This window comes from Phaseolus vulgaris, chromosome 8, assembly GCF_051622355.1.
Source record: "Phaseolus vulgaris cultivar YP4 chromosome 8, ASM5162235v1, whole genome shotgun sequence".
NCBI classification, from domain to species: Eukaryota; Viridiplantae; Streptophyta; class Magnoliopsida; order Fabales; family Fabaceae; genus Phaseolus; species Phaseolus vulgaris.
Genome location: NC_143505.1, coordinates 23,649,253 through 23,674,043, shown reverse-complemented (window position 1 = coordinate 23,674,043; position 24,791 = coordinate 23,649,253). Strand labels below are relative to the sequence as shown.

The window sequence follows — 24,791 nt, the reverse complement described above, 5'->3', positions numbered from 1 at the left end:
TCTCAGAATTAGTTTCTTTTCCAATTTCTCACGCATTGCCTACCTCTTAGAGGTGTGTTTTCCTTCTGAGAGTGTGATTGGTGGTGGATTTCCTTTCGACGGCGCGTTTCACAAGTGGTAGGAACACTCACTTTGATTCGTCTCTCGTTTCTCTCTTCTTTAGTTTTGATGTGTTGATTATTGGATTATTACACAATATTATGTTTACAAGCCTCTTAGTATTCCTATTTTATAACTTTCAGTAATTGTAATTTTATTATATATATTATTGATGTAAATCAAAATCAAGAAAATCAATTTAGCAGTTTTGCAATTTTGTGCAATTACCTTCAATCAGTTTCTACAACCTTTTGCTTTCTCTTATTTTCTTCCATTAGTTCCTACAACTGGTATCAAGAGCTAGTCTGTTATCCTGAACTCTACCCAATTATCAGTCTCTATCCTTGATGAAAAAAATTACAATCGGTGGTGTGTGCAAATGGAAGTTTTGTTTGATTATCATGAGTTATGAGATGTCGTTGAGAGTGGAGTGTCTGCATTAGCTGCTAATGCAACTAAGGCGCAACGAGTAGCGCATTGTGATAAGAAGAAGAAGGACAATAAGGCTTTCTATCTCATCCATCAAGGGATGAATGACGAGACGTTTGAACAGATAATGAGCAACAACTGCAAGTGAGGCTTGGACCATTTTGTCAACCAATTATAAAGGTGATGACAAGATCAAGAAGGTGCGTCTTCAAACCCTAAAACGCCAATATGAATTGCTACAGATGGAAACCACAAAGACTGTTGATGTCTATATAAATAAAGTTCTTGCCTTGACAAATCAAATGAAGACCAATGGTGAAACACATTCAGAACAGGCAAAGGTGGAGAAGATTTTGAGATCTTTAACTCCCAGATTTGAACATGTTGTTGTTGGAATTGAAGAGGCCAATGACATTTCAAAAATGACAGTAAGGTTATTTTCTGGTTCCCTATGAGCGCATGAGCAACAGATGAATGACAATAATATTGAAAAACCAATTGAACAAGCTTTACAAGCACAAGCCTCAATTGGTAGCTCCTATCATAAACTCGGTAGTTCACGAGGCAGAGGACGGGGACATGGTGGTAGTTATTCCAGCAAAGGTCGTGGTGGCCAGAATCATGAAGTCGTTGAGCAAAACAACATTGGATCCAATCACAATCCAAGTTCAAATAACTCTTGGCGCGGAGAACGTGGTCGCGAAGGACGAGGAGACATTTATAATAAATCAAATGTTGAGTGTTATAATTGTCATAAATGCAGTTATTATGCAAATGACTGCAGATCAAAAGGTGATAATCATGCTGCCAATTGTGCTCAAGAAGATAGTAATCATGAACAAGATGAAGAGGATCATGCAGTACTAATGGCAGCCACATCAAATGAAACCCCAAATAATCAGACTTGGTATTATAATTATCTAACTAAAATTTAGAATAAATTAAAACTTATGATTGATCAAGTAGAAAAATCAACTAGGTAGAACTGCAAAATTTCTTCAAAAATAATTCAAAAACAGTAAGCAAAACTTTAAAACTTTATATGAAAGCTTCTAAGTAGTGGCGGAATATCTTCCCTTGATTCCAAAGTCTTAGACAATTAAATTATCCTCTCATTTGTAATTTCAAATTATTTGTTTAAGAACTTTCCATGTTTCTTTTCTCTATTTTTTCCTCTTATTATAGAGACGCATAAATTTGTGGGCTTTTGGTTGATGAACAGTTAAAAAATAAAATGCCTACCCAACTCACTTGCTTTCTACTGTTAAGTAGAGAGATGTTGATAATCAATTCTTTTTCTTTAGAATTTTTTTATCCGATCTTGTACAAATTAAAACAAATTAAGATGTTGATAGTAAGGCCTCAGCTTTCTTACCTCAAATAAAATGTTTTCCTTCATGTTGAAATTAGTTTAGTACTAAAATCATTGAATTTATTTTACTGAAACAGTCAACATACGGTGGTTTTCCTATGCTGCTTTTTTTAGTATTTATGTTGGATTTTTTAGACTCTACTATTGGCTACTCATAAACTTACTTCTATAGCATTTGTGAATAAATGAAGCGAGGAAAATTGGTGTTAAGTTCAGTAAAGTCTATAATTATGAATCACAGATGATCAGGTTTCTTCTTCTTCTCCGTTTTAATTCCTCTCATTATCTTTTAACTCTCAAATTCTACTTTCATCCATTCTATGGCATTCCACTACCCTATTATCCACTTTCCACCTTTTTTCTTACTTTGTTCCTGCCTTTCTTTATTTTATCTTTTATTTCCAACATTCCACTCTCTCTAACCCTCAAACAATTTCTTTCTCTCAGAATTTGTTGCACTCAACAACTTTCTTCTTAAGGTTACTACTTACTCTTACTTGTGCTGCTGAATTACTCTACATTCTACACACGTATTCACATTGCATCACATGTCTGTAAGACTACCTCAATTATCATATTTTTTCCTCTTAAGTCATGCCCTCCCTTATCTGCAGGTACATCACGTTTCGATCAAGAAATTCAAGTTATCCTATGATATTTACCCAGTGTATTCTTATACGACTTAAATACATGGCTTTGCTAATTCACCCACCATTCATCTTCGGATCTAAAGAGGTCATCATTTTATTTGTTTTCACCACCATTATAAGTTTATGCAATGTCGTCTTGTGTCTCTTTTTATAAATTATTTTCCTTTATAGTTACACCTACTTAGATTTAAGGAGTGATGGACGACCTTTCCGAAAGAAACTATTAATGTGAACTATTTCTTCCTGCACCTCCATAGGTTTTTCTGCCACCCCATACAAAATGTGAAAATACCTTTTTATCCTTCTTATACCACCTCCATAAAGTAGCTTCCGGATTATATAATCCGGACACGCATTTGAAAAAAAACTTTTGGATTACATAATCCGGAAACTATTCATGCATCTGAAAAAAAATCTTCCGAATTATGTAATCCAGAAGCTAATTACGAATTTTAAAAAAAAACTTTTGGATTACGTAATCTGAAATTTTACAGAGGAGTATTTTTGGAAATATGAAAATTTATGGAGGTGAAAGAAGAATATATGGAGGTGCAGGAAGGAACAACCTTAATGTGAAGGTTCATAAACCAGGCGATTGTGGGTGGTTCGAATCTTAATACTATTGTGACCCATTGCTTCTATAAAGTCTAAATACTTTATATGTGATAGAGTTCCAATAAGTAGATTGGTGGATAGTACTATTGAATCACCCAAAATACAGAAGTAGTCATTTGTGCAAACTGGGGTAGTCTTTGCTTCTGGTGGTGATGCTTGGCATCCGAAAAATAGGAAAGTGAAACTCTTTGTTACTGTGAAGGAGCTAGGGCTTTCAAAATATCAGTTTCACTATCTCAGAGAAGGTTTCTTTTTCCTGCACCTCCATGTTTTTCTTCTTGCACCCCCACAATTTTAAATATCCCAAAACTAACCTTAACCTATTATCTGAGAAGGGGCACCGTGCTGAACTCTCTTTGCCACTGTTCATCCTCATCATTGAGTATCAACCATTGGTGGAGAGTTTTTGTAGTTGTTGGGAGCAAGGTGGAGGAGTAGGGTATGTTGCGAAAGTGTTGCTTGGGTTATAAAGGTAAGAAATAAGTTTTTTTTTACGAGCATTGGCGGTTATGGAGATTTTGTGGTTACCAGAAATTAGGATCTGGTAATATGCTACGGATTCATGAATCCATAATTGATTAAAATTTGTTTTCTGAATGAGGGGGTGTTCTGGAAGCTAAGTTATCTTACATTGTTGATTTCCAGATTGTTGAATCTGGAAGCTTAATTTGTGTTACAGATTAGTGGATCCTTTTTTTTTGTATTATGGATTTATGAATCCGGGATGAATTGTTTGAGTTACGAATTTTTGGATCCGGAATGCATATTTTGAGTTATGGATTTCTGGATTCAGAATGGTTCTTTTGAATTAAGAATTACTGGATCCAGAATGAAATGTTTGACTTATGGATTCATGGATCCAGAATGCAATGATTTAGTGTTATTTATTTTGTAGAAGCATGGACAATAGTGAAGAATTTGAACGAGAACTATATGATGGGGTTGATGTATGAGATGGTCTACATGATGATGATATTGAGAAGTCATTATGTAACAAAACAATAGACAATATATCGAAGGGATATGAATGTACAAATGTGTTTACTACAGATGAGGTAAAGTTAAGTTTGTAAAGTATGATTAGGTTGTTTGTTAATTGGTAAATGAAATAATTTGTTATGATAACTTTTGTAGGTATTTCGTAGTCGGGATGGGCTCTTGATGTGGGTTAGAAAAGTTGCGTTTCACTTTGGTTTTGTTATTGTGATATTGAGATTGATTACTTCAATTGGCCAACGAGGAAGGAAGACATTTGTTTTATTAGGTTGTGAGAAAGGAGGTAAATACATACGATATAAGAAGGATTTAGAGGTTACTGAGAATGGAATTGGTTGTCCTTTCAGATTACGAGGGTATCAAGTAAAAAGTGGTGAAGGATGGATACTAAAATTAATTAGTGGGTCTCATAATCATGAGTTGACAAATACATTGGTTGGTCATCCATATGCTGGTAGGTTCACATGTAGTGAGAAGTCAATGCTTATGGACATGATAGACAGTTGGGTGAAGCCCAAAAATATTTTGCTTACAATGAAATAACATAATGAGAAAAATATGACCACAATAATGCAAGTTTATAATGCACGAAACTAAGTGTTTCTTCACGAAAATAACTGTAAACTAAGTGTTTCTTCACGAAATCACAAAACATAGCAATAACTAAAATCATCATCATCGTCTGTGTCGTTGCTTGCGGACATACACATACATGTCCTTGGTGGCTGATCAGGCTAGCATCAAGGCTGTCTGTATCCCTTCCCATGCAGGTGAATCCTCTATTAGATGACCATCATCTATAATCAACTGCAAGGTGGATGGTATTCTTCTACAAAGACCCTACAATGATAAACAAATTACATTGATTACAACTGAGCATGTATTATTTAAATAGGCAGTATTTTATCACTACGGGATGCTCAGAGATAGCATCATTCCCGTCTTGACGTCGTCCATCAGGGGTAATCACCGGAGGTCGATTATCCTCATCCATTTGAATGATATATGGGTGTGATATAGACTGAAACCACTCCAAATATGTAGGAACACAGGCTCCAATATCAACTGCTAATACAACATCCTGTAAGAGGTTAACATTAAAATCTAACAATCGTTGGTCGATCTCAGATCTGGAGGGATCGCCATGATGAACAGTGCCTGGGTGACAAGGGATCATTGTATATATCAAAACTGTCTGAGTACACGTTCAGGCAAATGCATCTGCCTACAAGCCCTCAACCGAATGTACCTTAAAAATAATGAAATCCACTGGAAAGGACGCACCACTCTATGCTCTTCATAGGGCATCCATTGAACAACACCTATACAAAGGCTATCTAATTGCATCTGAACAGATGCAAACGTGGACAACCTACTCCCGAACACATATTTCATACACTGTGGCTCATCCTCAACATAGTCATCCCGAAGCTATTGGTGTCAAATAGTCAGAAAGTGCTCGTATATCCATGATGAAAATAACGTGGCATACCCAACTAACTGTCTAGTATTTGCATAGGAACCATCTCCCAACTGCTCATACATGCGGGTCAAAGCAGCTGCTACCCACGAGTATCCCCCGGTGTGCCTCAAATCTACAAATAATCCCAAGTAGGATAAATTAACCGACATAGTACTCTTCTCTGTAAAGATGGTGCAACCTACTAGGTGTAGCAAATATGCTCGTGCAGCCACAATCACTGTCTCCTGGTACATGCGTCCTCATACACCTCCCTCAACCAGCTTAGACGCACATGTCCACCTCGACAATGACGAGTCTCAGCAGCTGCTACTCCCCGATCTACATGAAGTGAATCAACAAGCAAATCGGTCGTCGCAACTACATCTAAGCTCGGGTACGTGTAAAATTGACCAATAATAGGGGGTGCAACAAATTCGACACATCATCCAATGTGATGGTCAACTCACCTACATGCAGATGAAAATAATTTGTCTCTGCGTGCCACCTTTCTACAAAGGCACACAACAATTCTTTGTTTATCGTGTCATAGCTTGCCCTAACAAGCCCAACTAAACCTGACAACTACATTGGAGGTAGTATCCCAGGATGAGGAGCACCCATCTTATTCATTTTTCGGCCATGAGACACAAATTTTAACTTCCCTCGATCCTAATTTAACCAACCAAAATCATATAAAATATACAATTTAATCAACCAAAATCATATCAAATTAACAATGAAAAAATATCATATTACAACATATTTACTTACCACACCATTCCATTATTGCATGGCCACATGGTCTTCATAACCTGTCAAAAGTGTCCCATCTAGTGGACCTCCGGATAACCTTCACCTTCTACTTCAGGTTCGCCTTCATCCTCCTCCTCCATTTGGGATTCAACTTCTTTAGGTTCAACATGTTCTGCATCTTCGTGTTCAACATGTTCTTCATCTTCATTAACATGTCTTCTTCTTCTTCTAACAAAGGTTGTGGGACGTAGTCGATCACTTTGTGAACCTCCTCCCCTAGTCTTCACCATTTCTATTCAATTACACCATTCAAGTTAAACCAAATTACAAACTAATGAATGAATGCATACTAACCCAACCCCATAACTCCTCTAGTTCGACCCAATACAATTTTGATTTACTATTTTGAGTCAACACAAACACGAAACAACAAATTATTATTCTGGAACCACAAATCCAGAACATTCCTAGAACTACAAATTTGGAACATTCCCGAAACCGCAAATCTAGGATTTTTACGGAAACATAAATCTGGGATTTTTACGGAAACATAAATCTGAGATTTTTACGGATTTCATAAGCCGAAAATTATCGATATTCTATAATCCGAAATTCTACAATCGGAAATGTGAAAAACCATTTACGGAAACAAAAATCCATTGGAAAAACGGATGTACAAATCTGAAAATAAAAAAAATTTACTTAACTTTGCCAAAAGAACTCTAAATCACAAGAGATGTGTGAGATTGAAAGAAGAATGGACTTTTGCAGTTTAGAGGTGCCACTACTGCAAAACAAAGAAGATGAAAACTGACTGTGCAAGAAAAACAACGTTGTCTAGGATTTTATTAGATTAGGGGTATTTTTGGAATTTTGAAAACTAATAAGGGCGATGTAGTCGTAAAAGTGTGTGGGTGCAGGAAGAAAAAACGCGGAGGTGCAGGAAGAAACTGCCCTCAGAGAAATGGTTGGAAAGCGTTATCATCCAATGAGAGACGAACTTACAGAGGTAAAGTCCTATCTTCGAAAAAATTCATTCATGTACTATTTGATCTTGCAGACTAGAGTATGGATCTTAGTTCACTTGAATCAGCCACAAAATTGTGTTTAAAATTTTCTTTTCTATATTTTTAAGGTATGATCATCGAGAAGAAACAAAAAAGTCTGCTTAAGGAAACTTCTCTCTCATTAAAACTTGGCATTGTTTAGGAACTAAGGATGACAAAAATCTTAAGCACCAGAGCATGACACTATTTTCCTTTGGAGAACAAAAGTACGTCTAATTAAGCAATATGAACTCAAGAGTTAAGGAATGCCACTGTAGATCTAAATTAGGCTTGACAAAGAATAATTGGAAGTCTGAAAATCTACGTTTTTAGTCTTATAACTTTAACTGATAATTGTATTGGCACTTCTATAAAAGTTGTAAAATGTGGATATTCAACTTATGCATCTAGCTACTTGTAGAAGCTAGTAATATTTACCAATTTTATTGCTTTAATTATACAAATAATTAGGTCATTATCATTACTTCTAAGAAATAACAAAAAAAGTAAATAAAATTCCAGTTAAAAATGTAATAGTGAATAAATAGAGAATGCAAAGTTTGGTCAGCAAGGTGAATCAGTGGGGGATAAGGTTGAAAATATTATGATTTTGTCATGGCACTGAATTTTCTTACGTTATGCATGCCCATTAGTAATATCCTATTTTTTTCCTTTTAAAAGAAAAATAAAAAGGACAATCTTCTAGTATGTTTACCAACATGGTACACACTTACACACTTGGTCCAAACAAATAACTTTTCATTTGGCATAAATAAATTATTGGTTCTTCGTTAATTTATATACTATGTTTATGGTGGTACTTCATAAAAAAGAATTTCGAATTTTTTATCTTCCATGAATTTTTTTATTTATGTTTTCATCCCAATCTTTTATTTGCAATTATTAAATAATCACAACTAAATAAGAAGTATACATTTAGTTTTTTTTTTGTATGATTAGAGTCATGCATCTATAGGTATATAATATGGTGGATAATTACTATACCATGCTACTTAATCTCATGCTATTATTTTGCAAATGATTTTAATTTAGTAAATGATGTGATTTGATAATATGAATAGTATTATATGTATTGTTGTGCATTTTTGTGTGTGTTATTGTTAATATCAAACTATATTTAACATTGATTATGTGATATGTAACATTGATTATCTGGTTTTATTTTGTGTCATAAACATATGGTTACTTACTTTTGCTACTAGCAAATTGAAAGTATTAGAAGAAAAACAATATTTTGTTGTTTTGGTTTGGACTTGTTTTAAGATAAAGTAATGTTAGTGGGTATTTTAATTAAAATAATGATTTCATACAGACATTTATGTGGTATTTAGAAACTTGTTTAGGTTCTTCCTTTAAGAACAAAAAAAAAAATGTAAAAGTTAGAGTCAATTGAATTTTAAAAATTTTAGAATATTTTTCTTTTATCATTTTTCATTTGCTTCAGAATTTATGTGCATTAAAAAAAATAACCCATTAAAAAAACACAAAAAAATGAAATTAGCGGGGGTTTGAAAACCCTTGGAAGTAATAGGGGTTTGAAAGTAACGGGAGTTTAGAAAACCCCCTGAAAGTAACAAGGGTTTACAGAACCGCTGGGAAATAATTGATCTTCCAAGGGTTACTCAAAATCGTTGATAATCCATTAATGATGCTGGATCTTCTAAGAAAAAACAAACCGCGGGTAACACACTTAACGGGTGAAAACCGTCAGAAACACTAAATATAACCTCTGTTAAAAATAATTTTTCTTGTAGTGTATAATATATTACTATTATATAAATTCTATTTTTATTTAAATATTTATACTTATTTTTATATATCATAAATATATTCCTATTATTATTTATTATTTATTTTTATGAATAATATTATTAAATATTTTATTACATAAATTTATTTAATATTTAATATTTTTATTTTTATTATAAATACATATAAAAATATTTTCATAAATAAAATAAACATTAAAATTAAAAATTATTATTTTTATTATTATGAATATTTTTTATTTATTTATAATTTTATTAATATTATTATTTTAAACTTATTATTATTATTATTATTATTATTATTATTTATTAGATATTTTTATATACTACTACTATTTTAAATTTTAAATATATTATTATTTTATAACTTTCACATTTATATTACTAATTTATTTTATTATTATTATTATTATGATTATTATTATATAAATAAATTTATATTATTACTGTATAAATATTTATTTTATTATTATATCATATAATACAATTAATTATATTATAAAATTGATAAGATTACTTATAATATATTACAATTTTTATAACGTAATCGATTATCGATTAATTATAAGAATTATATATTATAGTAGTGTTATAAATTTTATAATTAATATTTTATTTTTATTATAAATATATGATATTTTTATTTTTGTTATAATATATATAATATTTTTAATTTTATTATAAATGTATAGTATATTTTTACTCTATTATAAATATATTTAATATTAACAGTGATGCTGCGTTTATGTTTTCAAATGGTTGTAAATTGGCACACTAAATTCATAGATATAAATATATTGGTTCGTTGATTTTCTCTGCTTGGCTGTCCTGAGGTGTTAGAAAGTAGGACTCTTTGAGTGATTGTGACTCTTATCCAATTGATTATATTATACTATATCAACTGCACTTTTAGGGTTTTGTGATCCAATTTTCAACTTATGTTGACATGTTTCTAGGGTTTCTCCGATTCAACGTCACAGTTAATTCAATGTGTTAGTAAGACTCTACCATTCACTATATAATTTCTTCTTCTTTTGAAACGGAATACCGCTTTATTAAAAGAGAACAAAATTCCACATTATTGTTGAGATAGAAATTGGGTGAAATTGATCAAAATTAAAAAAAATATCATTTATATATACTTAAGAAAATATTAGTGAATGTGATTAAACTACAAGTTATACGAGCTTAACCAAATATTCTTTAAATTAAACTAAATTCAAATAATAATTTTGATACTTTTCATTCTCTCCATCATTGTACATCTCCTCCGCAATACAATATGTAAAAAATAGTTGCTTTCATTCATTGAGAATAAATAAATAACAAAATTATAATACATAAAAACTTTAATTCAAAAAACAGTGGAAAATCCAACTAACAATATGGACTAATAAAAAATAATAATAAATAGAGAAGTGTGAGGGAACCTAGCTAAGTGTGGCTGAAGATACTAAGGAAAGCAAAAATTTCCGTGTTCGAATTAAAGTCGTGGAACAATTGTTGGAGAGTGAGTTGGATCTTTCAATTGGAAGCATATGGAAGAAACCTCTTTCGAGATGTGGAGTTGATGGCTAACAACATTGGAAGTTGGATGCAAATTCGAGTAAATAAGCCAAAAACACAAAAAGAAAGGAGTCACTTATGTTTTTTAAACCTTTTGTTGTCTTCGTAATGTATCGTTTCATGATTCACAATCAAATCATAGTTTTATTTAATAAAGGATTTGTTAATTTTTTTTCTAAAACTTAGATTTGTAAAACTCTCTTTCTTTCGATAATGCAGTATAATAATATGCAATAAATAAAGATAAAGGAAATAAAGATTTACATTCTAATCTTTATATTAATTTGTATGATATCACAAACTACGTTCAATTCTCAATCAATTAATTGAGTTTCACTATACAAACTAGTGTTGTAAGTTACAAATTGAATATTATTTGGAACTCAACTATTTCTATGGCTAAAAATCCAAGTATTGTTTTGATACCTAACTAAAACCCGAGTAGTTTTTTTTAGAACACAACCACTCCTGACTAAAAATCCAAGAATTATTTGGACCATAACCACTCATAACTAATCCATTGAGTATTGTTTGAAACGTAATGACTTCCGCCTAAGACATAAATAAAACATAGTATTGTTTGGACAATAATCTTGACTAAACAAATAAGTTTTGTATATAAATGTGATATATAATAAATATATGATAAAGAAAAAATCATACATTCTCCAATACGTGGTCTCTTGATATGATGTGTGACACCATTATGTTGAAAAGAATGTTGTGGATCATTCTTCCCAATGATATTGGATTTCTTAAAAAAAAAACTCCCTAGTTTCGTGCTTGTTCTAGAGGCAAGTCGTGCCTCCCCATAGACCACGTTGTTTACGTCATCCAAGTTGGTGTCCCATGAACTAGTAAAGAAGGGACCTTCACCCCTTTTAGTGATGTTGATCACACACTTCACCACTTTCCCTTCAACTTTGCACTTGAAGCCATCATCCACCATCTAGACGCTGGACCAGAACAATTGTACGTGTGATGGTTTTAGTTGTTGCAAAGGGCTAAGAACTTCAGCCACTCAATTGGACAAAACACTTTGTCGTATGGGTAGCTAGCACACTCCAAGTCTTTAAAGTTAAGAAAGCATCCAAGGATGAACTACTAGACCGGGAACATTAACGAAACTTCACTTGGATTAGACATACAAAAAACTTGTTGTTTCTTACGTGCCATTATTGCTTTGCAAAAAATCTTAATGAGAAAAGTGAGAACGGAGAATGCAAAAAAAGGCTGAAGGTGCAATTAGGGCAGAGAGACAGAGTAAGGAATACAAAAGAGTTCTTCAGTATAAAAGGAAATTCAAAATTCAAAATTTTTAGAAGTGCTTATGATCCCTCTTTCATGTGTGGTGATGTGGTGTTGTGTCACATTAAATGTGCATGACAATTGTAATGTGTCAATATGCTTAGAGAAATGTGCATTAAGGGGTTTGTCGTTTCACCATAAATACTCTTAAATGCCTTAATTGGATTGATAACTTACCACTAGACCTAAAGTATAACTAATATTCAGGGCACAACTATTTCTACTTACGAGTGTTGATGAGTTTTACTGGCAAGTGCACCACGTTGTCAAAAGTAATAATATGTCTCTAAGGAAGGATATCAAACCCACAAGGAACAATTGAATAATCAAGTAAATATTCACTAAATATAAAACAAAATAATAAAAGTTTGTTGAAATTTGTTGTGATGACAATGATTAACAAGAAAACAGGGCAAATAATTGTTGCTTCAATTGGAAATATAGGGATTGAATTTCATCTTTCTCACTCTTTTGTATTTAGATGAGTCTGATAATATTATGTCATTTGATTGATATTGATGCCTGTATAAAAATCATTTATATCAATTCCTCACATATAAAATTATCAAGGTATTTCCTAAATATCGATTCCTCGTATATTTATAAAAGCAACTTAGTATTCAGATCAAACATTGATAACAATTAACATTTCAAGTCTATTTCTAACACTCAAATATGTTAATTATTATTGATTAGGTCAGAACCCTAACAATACTTTCCAGTCAAATTTAAGATTCTAGATCAAGAATTAGAAGTAAAACAATAATACCAATAATCAATCAAGAACAAAATATTATGTTCAGAGATCACCTCAATATAGGACAGTTTGAACAGATTACTCCCAATTCTAAAAGGTAGAATTACCCACACATCTTCTAACACCTTTTATTCTCCCAATTGGGTTATAATTCACTCAATGATATTTTCCTCTCAATCTTGCACCCGAGGGTTGTGCCTAAAGTCCCCTATTTAACCTACTTTTCGCGGGCTTAAGTGGATTCTCACTCAAGTGAGAATGGACTCGCTTGAGCAAGCAAAACGTCGTCCAACCCAACTTCACTGGTGCTATCTCGCTCAAGCAAGATATAACTCGCTTGAGCGAGCTCCCCTGGTGGCAATTGATGTTTTTTTGCGCGTTTGGGCCACTTTGCTAAGTGTTGATACAATCCAACTTTCTCTTTTTAGCTTTATATATTTTATTTTGCCTAATTATCTCCATTCTCCCCTAGAATCCTGAAATTAACACAAATTTGGGAATAAATTGTTCCTATTCAGTTACAAATCATAAAATATGTAAAAAGGTATACATTCATAAATTAAGGGTTGTTTTATATTTATTTTAGAAATTAATACTCATAAGTGCCATTATTTTAATATGAAATATTACTGAAACTTGACACTTATCAAGCGTAAAAGCTCAAATGCCATAATTCTATTGTGACTTGGCCCACCTAGCCTACGCCATGTGACAATTGATGCACCCTACAACAAATTTCACTTAAAGTGTATTATAATCCTGAATAAACTTAGCAAACACATAACTACTATAAAAACGATGCCTTATCATTTGACCAATCACGCGTCTATAAAATTAATAATATTTTAATTTGTTTTAATGAAATTAAAATGATCTATAGGAAATTCCTTTGTAAAAATATCAGTTCATTGATGATTTGTCTTGACAAAATTTAGTTCAAAAACATTTTTCTGAACATAATCACGAAAGAAGTGGTATCTTACTTCAATATGTTTAGTTTTACAATGTTGGATAGAATTTTAGATAAATTGATTACAATATTATCACAATATACAAGTATATTATTCTCAAAACTAGAGTAATTTCTAATTGATATTTTACTCATAAAAGTTGTGAGCTTCAACTTTTAACTAACATGTACTTCGCCTTTGTTGTAGATGAAGTGATAGAGTTTTGCTTCTTATTTAAACATGAGATCAGACAGGGTCCAATGAACTAGCATCCTCGACTTGTGTTATTTCTGTCAACATAATCTCCAACATAGTCTACATCGCATAAGCTTTCTATTATGAAACTAATATTTTTCTTGTAACACAAAAAACTTATTAGTTGAAACCACAAGATACCGAAAAATCATTTTTACAACCTTCAAATGAAACTCTTTAAGATTTGACTGAAATCTTGTGCACATATATGTATTATATCAAGCCTACTTGTAGTAAGGTAAAGAAGGAATTTGATCATAACTTTGTAGATTATCTGATCTACTTTCTTACCATTTTTATTCTTGTTAAAAGGGACATACATATGCACTTGAGTCTTCATTGACTTTGCGCGCCTGACAACAATGTTCTTTACAAAGTTTTTTTAAGAGCATAAAAAGATTTTAGAAGTGTTTTAGCACTTAGCAAGTTGTTTCTTCTTTCTTCTTCTTTAAAGGTTAGTTTTATATAGATATTGATAGAAAGAGTCGTTTCAAATCCTTTTTTGACCGTTGAGAGATTTAAACTGAGTAACTCATATTCTAGCATATGGCGAGTGTGAATGTAGATATGTATTAAATGTGTTCCATGAAAAATTAAATGCTAATCTTCTCTTCAAGTAACATACCCGATAGTTAGCAATGTTAGTCTAGAAGACTTGAAGATGGTCAAGCCTCAAAGAGATGGTGTTTTGAGGATGAAGAATGAAGATGAAAATGTTACAGATGTATGAAAAGTGTTTTAGCTTTCTATGTAATTGTTTTCTAATTCTCTCATACAAAGGTATTCTCAAGATCAACAAACAACAATTTAAAATGAATTTAAAAGAAGGAAAAAAATGGTATAAAAGGTTTTTTGAAGTAAAATAATTGATTACATTTTTATATAATCGTTTCAATATTCTTGATGAGGTTTAAAACAAGATAACCGATCATATTAATAATAATCGATTAAACTAGAGAACCATTTTACTATTTTTAGAGTTCTAAGTGAGATAATTGATTACACTATTTCCATAATCTATTAAAAACACTTCAATATTAATTACTGAACTGACTTAATGGATTAACACACCTTTTAATCGATTAAAATTGAAGTTGATTTAAAAAAATACATAAAATAATCAATTAACACTTAACATAATTAATTAAATGCATTAGAGGTTGTTTTCATTTAATGATTTTCATATCTATAAATATAGCACTTGACTCTATAATTTACACAAGAATTATGAATCATTCAAAGCAATCTTTTTTTTAGCATTCTAAGCTTTCCAAATACTCCTGCTGTCAAGATTTGAAATCAAGGTTGTGTGAATTAGTGTTGATCTTAAAAGTTCTTTTGCTACGTGAAAATGGTAAAATATTTCTTTGTTTTCTATGGTAGTGTAACTGAATTATTCCAGTAGTGTTGTTGTTGGACTTGGTGATCAATATCTTCTTAAGTGGTAAGAATTGATAAAGGTTAATATCCTCTTGATCTCAAGGGTGTTATATATCTTATTGAAATTGTTCAAGAGTTAATACTAGTATAACTTGTTGAAAGTTAGTGAAATCCACAATTCTAAGGTTGCATTGTTGAGACTACATGTAAGATTAGAGGATGTGAGCCAATATAAATATTTTTGTGCTTTTCTTTCTTGCTTTTCTTTTTTTAGTTTGTTGAATCCAATTCTTGAACCAATTTTGATTTCTCTAATAATTGCATTCTCCATTAAAGTATGCAAAGATTTTAAAGAGACTAAGTTTTTCAGATTTTTTTTAAAGCCAATTCACCCTCTTGTTTAAATCAAGTCATTTTGTTTTAGTAATAGATGTAAGGACCGAGAAAAACAATCTTAGAGTATAAATGGTACAATTAAAATGGCACATGAATATTTTATTATTAAAGTGAAAAGGCTATATAAATATAAATTTAGTTATTCAGGTTTCATTTTAAAAGAACCATCATCTCTCTAAAAACTCTTTTTCCTTTCTTATGCTTTCTCTCTAAAATTTTGACCTCCTCGCTCATCAGATCAACGATCAGAGTCCGCCATTGAACTCTACAAGATTGATCGATCAAAATCTTAGATAGAGTAAGTTCATTATTGGCTCCTTTTCCTTTGAGTTAGTTTTGATCTGGTTAGGTTGCCTTTTAGTTTAAGTTTGCATGTGAGGTTTTTATCTTCATAATTAGTCTCTGTTAGCTCAGGGTCCTAGTGCTATAGTTAGATTTGTGATCAAGACTCTATGGTGTAGGTTAGGGTATCCTTAAACTTTTGGTGGGTTTGGAACTCTTAGTGCGCATCTGCTAAAGTCCAGGTAAGGGAAGCTAGTTTAAAATCTTCAATAGAACCCTAGGTTAGAAGATTTGAATGCGAGTGTGACTGGTCACCAATTCCAAATTTTGTTGCAAGATTTCTTGTTTTGAGTAGATTGTAGTTTGATTGAAATTGAAAGTGTTGTGATTGAAATTGGTTGTTTGATTTAAATGGTTTTGGAATTAGAAATCATATATATGTATAAATGGACATAATAGCTCAATGATTCAATGAGAGTGATTGTATCATGTTGAACTAGAACTGTCAAGGTAATGTGTAGATTTATAATTTATGAATTGAATGAGATATTGATTTATAATCTAATAAGTATATTAAGTTATGCATAATTTTTCTGCATATTTCGCTCAAGCTAGCAAGTTCTAACTCAAGCTAAAATTTTGGGTGCTCTCTGGAGGATTTTAGCTCAAGCTAGCGAATTCTAGCTCAAGCTAAAATTTTGGGTGCTTTCTGGAGGATTTTAGCTCAAGCTAAAATTCTGGGTGCTCTCTGGAGGAGTTTAGCTCAAGCTAGCGAATTCTCGCTCAAGCTTAAATTCTGGGTGCTCTCTGGTGGATTTTAGCTCAAGCTAGCGAATTCTAGCTCAAGCTAAAATTATGGTTGCTCTCTGGCGAATTTCTAGCTCAAGCTAGAGTCTAAAAAAAATAATAAATAAATAAATAAAAATAAAAATATTAAACTAATTTTTATTTTCTTTTAAAAGATTGATTTATTTATTTCTATATAGTTTTTCTTATAAAGTATGTAAACTTTTATTTCATGTATAATTAATTGAAAATCTCTTTAATTAGACATTTATATGATTAGTCAATGAATTGTTGTGTATTTTGGAATTTCTAAACATTGGTATGATGTGATTGTTTGATGGTGGATATTATGAGGTTCAAAATATGAATTCTAATAAAGACATAGTATATTCAAGAAAGAAAATACCATGTTAAGATTGTTTAGGATGTGCATTGACTAGGGATTCGTCTAGAAGGAGATATCCTGACTATTCTGAGATAATGGAATCATATAGATGAAGTTATTCACGTGGTGAGAGTCGAAGGAGGTTCATATGAATGGGTAAGTTGTTTGAAAGATAATTAACTTGACCTGCTATATGAATTAACCCTGTTATACTAGGAGAGAGATGATATTGAGATTATTTATGCACATAGTTGTGTGGATTTCACAGTGATGTAGTATGACAAGTGCAGATCTCTAAGTCTAAGTCAATGCACGAGTCTTCCGAAAGTAGAGTCAAGTGTCTATGTGTTATGAGTCAATAGAAGTCTGACATGAGAAAGATGAATATTGAAATTGTTGATAGACACTTGATGGTTATGTGGAATGCATGAGAAATGATGGATTTATGTGGATGTTTGAAGTTATATTTATGTTTTAAGTTTTAAACATACCTAGCTTACCCTTTTTTTTGTTTTGTGGTTGTTTTTCTTTTATCTGTGATGATCGTGTATTTTACACGGGAGCAGATGATGTTACTGGTGATAAAGTTTCTCAGTGAGAAGATCGATGATGGAAAATGTTTATTTTCTTTTGAAATTTTATTTTTAATTTTATTTAAATGTTTCAAGTCTTATGAAGAGAGAGATAATTTGAAACAATATATGAAAGAATTGTAGATCTATTTGTATTATCTTTATATATTTATTTTAATATTTCATACAGATTATGGTTATAGATATGAGAAAATATAGGATGTTACAATAGACAATAATTATCAACGTTAGAGAGCTTTTTACTCAAAACGAAGTAAAAAAAAGATCGAACACAACAGATAGCTGGACCAGATTTAACATAAGCTTGTTTCAGAATGATTGTTGAAATAAAACAACTTTAACTCACATCCCAAGAGATATTGATGTTGACATGTGCTTGTGCAAATCATTTTGGCAGACAAGATGAAAACATTTCCTGCAACACGACATAAGCTTCAAGTATATTTCCGTTAAGGTACAAATGTAAGCTTTGAAGATTATGTGCTTATTGTTTGATGAAGATTTCATTTATCAAACAAAGATATAATGTGTTGTGTATTTTGTCAGACGAAGTACTTCCGTATTAGATGACCTGTTGTTTCCAAAATACATCATCTTAAAGACATAACATCTTCATATTTTACACTTTGGTGGATAAACAATTAATCAAAACTAAGTAATAGTATAATTCACTAATAAAACTCGTTTAATCCATAGATAATGCAAATCATATCTTAAAAATCTACATTTAAATTTTAACTTTAAAAAAAAACCTACACCTACACATAACAAGTTGTTGGTTATGGAGGTAGTATGTGAATTTCTATTTAGATAACCTTAATACAACTAAGGTGATCCATCCTTCGGCAGTTTTTTTTATTATAAAATTTACTGGTATGGGCGAGACCGACACTCGGTCTCCCTGACCGAGACCCACCTAGTTGCCCGAGACCAGGGAAGCCAGGCCGAGACCTGAGAGACTTGGCCGAGACCAGGGAAACTTGACCGAGACGACCGAGACCAGGGAAGCCTGGCTGAGACCTGAGAGACTTGGCCGAGACCAAGGAAACTTGGCCGAGACGACCGAGACCAGGGAAGCCTGGCCGAGACCTAAGAGACTTGGCCGAGACCAGGGAAACTTGGCCGAGGTGACCGAGACCAGGGAAGCCTGGCCGAGACCCGAGAGACTTGGTCGAGACAAGGAAAACTTGGCCGAGACGACCGAGACCAGGCAAGCCTGGCTGAGACCCGAGAGACTTGGCCAAACCCACTTAAACTAGGCCGAGACAACCGAGACCAGGAAAGTTTGGCCGAGACAAGTGGAATCATCACGGTCGGCACCCATACTACCGTTAACGCTCAAACCAAGGTCAGTGAAGTTAATCCGTCAATAAGGATTAGGTAATACAACCCTAAGCGAGATCCACTCCTCTAATCAGGCCCAATAAGGTAAGTCCATTAAAATAATATAAATAGCACACATCCCAAGGAGAAAGGTATGTAATTTATTACTGTTCACCTACTTGAGAGCTGACCACCCGCTTTACTGACTTGAGCGTCAGAGTGCCTTCGCAGGTACCCCCACCATCCGGTGTCCACCCGAGACCGAGTGCCGAAGGAGAAGTAGGAGGACGAGGAGAATCCCAGTTCATCACCCAGCAACCTAACCTTGTGAAGGAAGGAGAAGAAGACTTCAATATTTCTCTATTGGCGCCCACCGTGGGGCCGAGAGAAACTAGCTGAAGGAAAAAGGTAGATGGTCTCAACCAGAAGCATGGAGAGAATGACTGAAGCCGACCAGACGATGCTGCTGCTGTCTCTCCAGAGAGAGATGGCCGAGATGAGGAGGAAGACCGAGGAGACTGCTCAGAAAAACGAGTAGGAGCTCCAAGTTCTTTGTAGGGAGAACGAAGAGATGAAAAGGAAGTTGGGAGAGGGAGGACCTTCTGTCATAGCGACGAACGTTGTCAGCAAGTCTTACACCTCTCCCCCCAACCCAGACATGACCGAGGGGACGAGAGGCCGACCCCCTCCTCGAGAAACCGAGATGGACGACGAGTCGTGCCTTATCAGATCGACCGTGACGGCCGACTCGACCCGCCGACATCCTTTTACCAACACCATCAAAAGTGGAAGGGTTTCAACCAAGACCGATATGACGGGTCCACCGACCCAGACGAGCATATGGACGCTTACACCACCCATATGAGTCTCTACACCACGGATGATGCTGTGTTATGCCGAGTGTTTCCCACATCCTTGAAGGGAGCAACCGTTAGTTGGCTCACCACGCTCTCACCCAACTCCATCGACAACTTTGCCACACTTTTAGCAAAGTTCGAGACCCAGTTTGTGACCAGCCGACCGCACCACCTAACCTCCATCGCCCTGGTAAGCATCCGCGAAGAGAAGGGAGAGTCGCTGAGAACCTTTGTTGATAGGTTCAGTAAGGTGGCAATGAGCATCCGAAATCTGAGCCCGGACGTTGCCATGCACCACATGCTGACAACACTATGTCCATGGCCCTTTGCCGACAACCTGTGCATGCAGCCGGCCGACAGCCTGGACGAGCTGAGGAAGCGACACGCTAAATACATGCCGCTGGAAGAGCTCAGAGAGTTTCACAACCAGGCCCGCGCTGATGCCGACGGGGAGAACAACAAAGAGGAGTAGAACCGCCAGGGGCGACCTAGTCAAAGGACTGCCAGGGGCGGCCGAGTCAATGAAATGACCGACGCCGAGATAACCGGGACCGGCCAATCCGGTTCTCAAGGTACACACTCTTGACGACCGAGAGGGGGAAGATTCTGGACGAGACCCTCAACGCCGCGTTGATCCCTCCTCCAAGGAAGGTGGCTAGCCCAAATAATGCCGATCGGACAAAGCAGTGTCGATACCACCAAAACACCGGACCGAGGAGTGTCAGGCCCTGAAGGATAAGATCGAGGAACTTATCTAGGTTGGGCATCTCCGCCGGTTCGTCAGGAACGACCGAGACCCACCCCGCCAGGCGGATCCACCCAGGCGGACGAGGTCACCTCAACACGGTCAAAATGACCGGGATAACAGAGACGACCGACAACCCACAAGGGATGATCCCCCCCGAAGGGACAACCCCCCTAGGGAGGCCGATAGAAGAGGTAACTGGGAGGTTATCAACACTATAGCTGGCGGCTTCGCCTGGGGGGCAAGCACCAACAACGCCCGAAAGAAACACCTGCAGGCGGTGCACCAAGTGAACGCGATGACATTCCATCACCTTCACGGACGAGGACTTCAAAGGCGTGGATTACCGCCAACAAGGTCATACTCAATGAGCTGAAAAAATGCCTGGGCAAGGCAAAAAACTGATGGACCGAGGAGCTGATAGAAGTACTCTGGGTGTACAGATGCACCCCCCAAACTACCATGCAGGAGACACCCTACAACCTGACATATGGGACCGAGGTCATGATCCTAGGCGAGGTGGGCGAGCCCACCATACGAAGGCAGATGTTCGACCTCACCCTAAACAAGGAAAGTCTAGCGTTCAACCTCGATTTGGTAAGTGAATTTCGTGACAAAAGCAGGATTCGGGAGGCTGCCTGAAAGATCAGGGCGTCAAGGCGATACAACTCAAAAGTCCGGCCGAGGAGCTTCCAGAAGGGCGACCTCGTTTGGAGGATGCGCAGCGATGCGAGAAAAAAGGAAGGCAAGTTCTCGTCCAACTGGGAGGGACCTTTCCAAGTTCGAGAAGTCGTAAAGGGGGGAGCTTATCAGTTAAAGTGGCTTTTGAGAAAATTGTACCGAGGACGTGGAACACCACGCACCTCAAGTTTTATTACAACTGAATTAAATAAAGTCACACACTCTTTCCTCACCCTACCAGGGAGGTTTTGACGAGGCATTTTCATGAAAGCACTGTTCTCATACAACTCTCGGCTCGGTCTGGATGAAGCCTTAATCGGCATACCCTGCCGAGACCGATGAGCTAGGTTTGGTCTGGATGAAGCCTTAACCGACACACCCTGCCGAGGCCGACCCATTAGGTTTGGTATGGATGAAGCCTTAACCGACATACTCTGCCAACACCTCTCTCGGCTCGGTCTGGATGAAGCCTTAATCCGCATACCCTGCCGAGACCGACCCATCAGGTTTGGTCTAGATGAAGCCTTAACCGGCATACCCTGCCAACACCTCCCTCGGCTTGGTCTGGATGAAGCCTTAACTGGCATACCCTGCCGAGACCGACCCATCAAGTTTGGTCTGGATGGAGCCTTAACCGGCATACCCTGCCAACACCTCTCTTGGCTCGGTCCGGATTAAGCCTTAACCGACATACCCTGCCGAGACCGACCCATCAGGTTTGGTATGGATGAAGCCTTAACCGTCATACCCTATTGAGGCCGACCCATCAAATTTGGTCTGGATGAAGCCTCAACAGGAACACCCTGCCAACACCTCTCTCTCGACTCGGCCTGGACGAAGCCTCAACCGGCACACCCCCGACTGAGACCGATCGACACACACCCAAGTTAACATCGTAACTTGGTACAAACAAACTCACACGTTAATTGTCGACCGACCATTCAACTTGTTCGATTTAAAGCAATCACAGTTAATGGCCGAGCGACCATTCAACTTGTTCGATTTAAAGAAATCACAGTTAATGGCCGACCGACCATTCAACTTGTTTGATTAAGCAATCACAGTTAATGGCCGACCGACCATTCAACTTGTTCGATTAAAAGCAATCACAGTTAATGGCCGACTGCCCATTCAACTTGTTCGATTTAAAGCAATCACAATTAATGGCCGACCGCCCAAACAATTAAAGACCGACATTTTAACTCGTGAAAATTCTTCTTAGATACAAAAAGGAAGGGTGATACATTGGTAATTATCAAAGGGGGAGGTCACACCTCGGCATCGGAGGAGAGAGAAAGATATAAAAACAAGAGAAGGCCACATCTCGACCAGAGGCTAACCTACTTTTGATTAACTACAAGACTCACCCTCTTCGACATTGGTCGGCCCAGTCGACCTCGAGCCTAGGGGGCAAGTGTACTGGTATGACCGACCGAGACACGCGCTGACGTATTCCAGTCCACCTGACCAATCCGGCCGACCGGCACCTACCATTCAAGACTCATCGGACATAACTGCCCTCGAGAATGGGGGGCAAGTGTACTGGAATGGGCGAGACCGACACTCGGTCTCCCTGACCGAGATCCAGCTAGCTGCCCGAGACCAGGGAAGCCTGGCCGAGACTTGAGAGACTTGGCCGAGACCAGGGAAGCCTGGCCGAGACCTGAGAGACTTGGCCGAGGCCAGGGAAACTTGGCCGAGACAACCGAGACCAAGGAAGCCTGGCCGAGACCCGAGAGACTTGGCCGAGACCAGGGAAACTTGACCGAGGCGACCGAGACCAGGAAAGCCTGGCCGAGACCCGAGAGACTTGGCCGAGACCAGGGAAACTTGGCCGAGACGACCGAGACCAGGGAAGCCTGGCCGAGACCCGAGAGACTTGGCCGAGACCAGGGAAACTTGGCCGAGACGACCGTGACCAGAGAAGCCTAGCCGAGACCAGAGAGACTTGGCCGAACCCACAGAAACTTGGCCGAGACGACCTAGAGCAGGAAAGTTTGGCCGAGACAAGTGGAATCATCACCGTCGGCACCCATACTATGTTAACGCTCAAACCAAGGTCAGTGTAGCTAATTCGTCATTAAGGATTAGGTAATACAACCCTAAGCGAGATCCACTCCGCTAATCAGGCCCAATAAGGTAAGCCCATTAAAATAGTATAAATAGCACACATCCCAAGGAGAAATGTATGTCATTTATTACTGTTCACCTACCTGAGAGCTGACCACCCGCTTTACTGACTTGAGCGTCGGAGTGCCTTCGCAGGTACTTATGTGATTCCAATAACATGATAGAGATATTTCAAGGAAATGTTATGGATTCAACTTGAGTTGGAATATGATTAGGCACTTTTCTAGAATTGGATCAATGTTCTTTCATTCAAGAACTCACCAAAACTCAAGAAACCAAGCCAAACTCACTTAGAAACCCATAATATGGCATATGAACCGATTAAAGCAAGGAAAACACAATTGCACCGACTAAAACACAAAGAAACTCAACCTAAACCACAAGAACAACAAGATAACAGAAACTACCGAACAGAAACACAAACAAAGCAATTTCTACCGATTAAAATGACTAGAAACATCAAACACATGTTTTAGAGTTTGTTTGGGAATGAAAATGGATGAATAAGATGGAAAGAAGAAGGAAACTTATGTGGTTGGAGTCCTTGGAGAGGAGCACGCCACTTGAAGGATGCAAAGCTTCAAGATGAGTGTAGATGCCGCCACTTGAGGTTCCAAGAGTGCACTCAAGATAAGACTAAAATAGGAGAAGACACAAGTCTCTCAATCACTCACCAATTTGGGAGAATTTCTTTACTCAAAAATATCAAATCTGTATTAGAAAGACTCAAGCCCTCCTTTTATAGGAGAAGGACCGGTCATGAGTGTACAAGAAGCTTACAAAGGAAGCTATCCAAGGTTACCTTGCAACTCTTCCACTTCTAGCGCCTAAAGTGGAGAATAGAAGGGATACCTTCTATATTTTTCTAAAGCTAATATCTAAAGATGCTTTACACAAGAGGTATCTTTAGGTTTTCCTCTTAGCACCTACCTAAACACTATTCTATATTATTTAAAAATTTATACAAAAGAAACTATAAAGAGAGATATTAATTGAAGCCCATTCTTGAAAGCTTGTAGTCTTCTTTTGGCTTTAGGCTTGGTCCTCTCTTTATTTTAATTCTTCTTTAATTTTTGAGAAGACTATAAGGAAGAACTTAAAATGTTGGGTGAATGACCTCTTCCTCCATTAGTAAAATCCTCTCTTATTTGATCTCTATCAGGTACCCCCACCATCCGGTGTCCA

General features: G+C 36.2%; 2 protein-coding genes across 2 annotated transcripts; both read left to right on the top strand.

Annotated features, from left to right (window-relative positions):
• The first annotated feature begins 4,064 nt into the window (after positions 1-4,064).
• On the top strand, positions 4,065-4,704 carry LOC150025526 (uncharacterized). Its single transcript, XM_090294084.1, has 2 exons — positions 4,065-4,112; positions 4,300-4,704. The coding sequence occupies exons 1-2, from the start codon at positions 4,065-4,067 to the stop codon at positions 4,702-4,704; spliced, it is 453 nt and encodes a 150-aa protein (XP_090150210.1).
• A 15,329-nt stretch (positions 4,705-20,033) lies between these two features.
• LOC137824903 (uncharacterized) lies at positions 20,034-20,522 on the top strand. Its single transcript, XM_068630581.2, has one exon. The coding sequence runs from the start codon at positions 20,034-20,036 to the stop codon at positions 20,520-20,522; it is 489 nt and encodes a 162-aa protein (XP_068486682.2).
• The last annotated feature ends 4,269 nt before the right edge of the window (positions 20,523-24,791 follow it).

What these genes read in the sequence shown, in the direction of transcription:
- LOC150025526 (XM_090294084.1), top strand. Translation starts at nt 4,065, where the DNA reads ATGGACAATAGTGAAGAATTTGAACGAGAACTATATGATGGGGTTGAT. An exon ending in AACTATATGATGGGGTTGAT is followed by an intron (nt 4,113 to 4,299) that starts GTATGAGATGGT and finishes TAACTTTTGTAG; the next exon opens with GTATTTCGTAGTCGGGATGG.
- LOC137824903 (XM_068630581.2), top strand. Translation starts at nt 20,034, where the DNA reads ATGGACGCTTACACCACCCATATGAGTCTCTACACCACGGATGATGCT.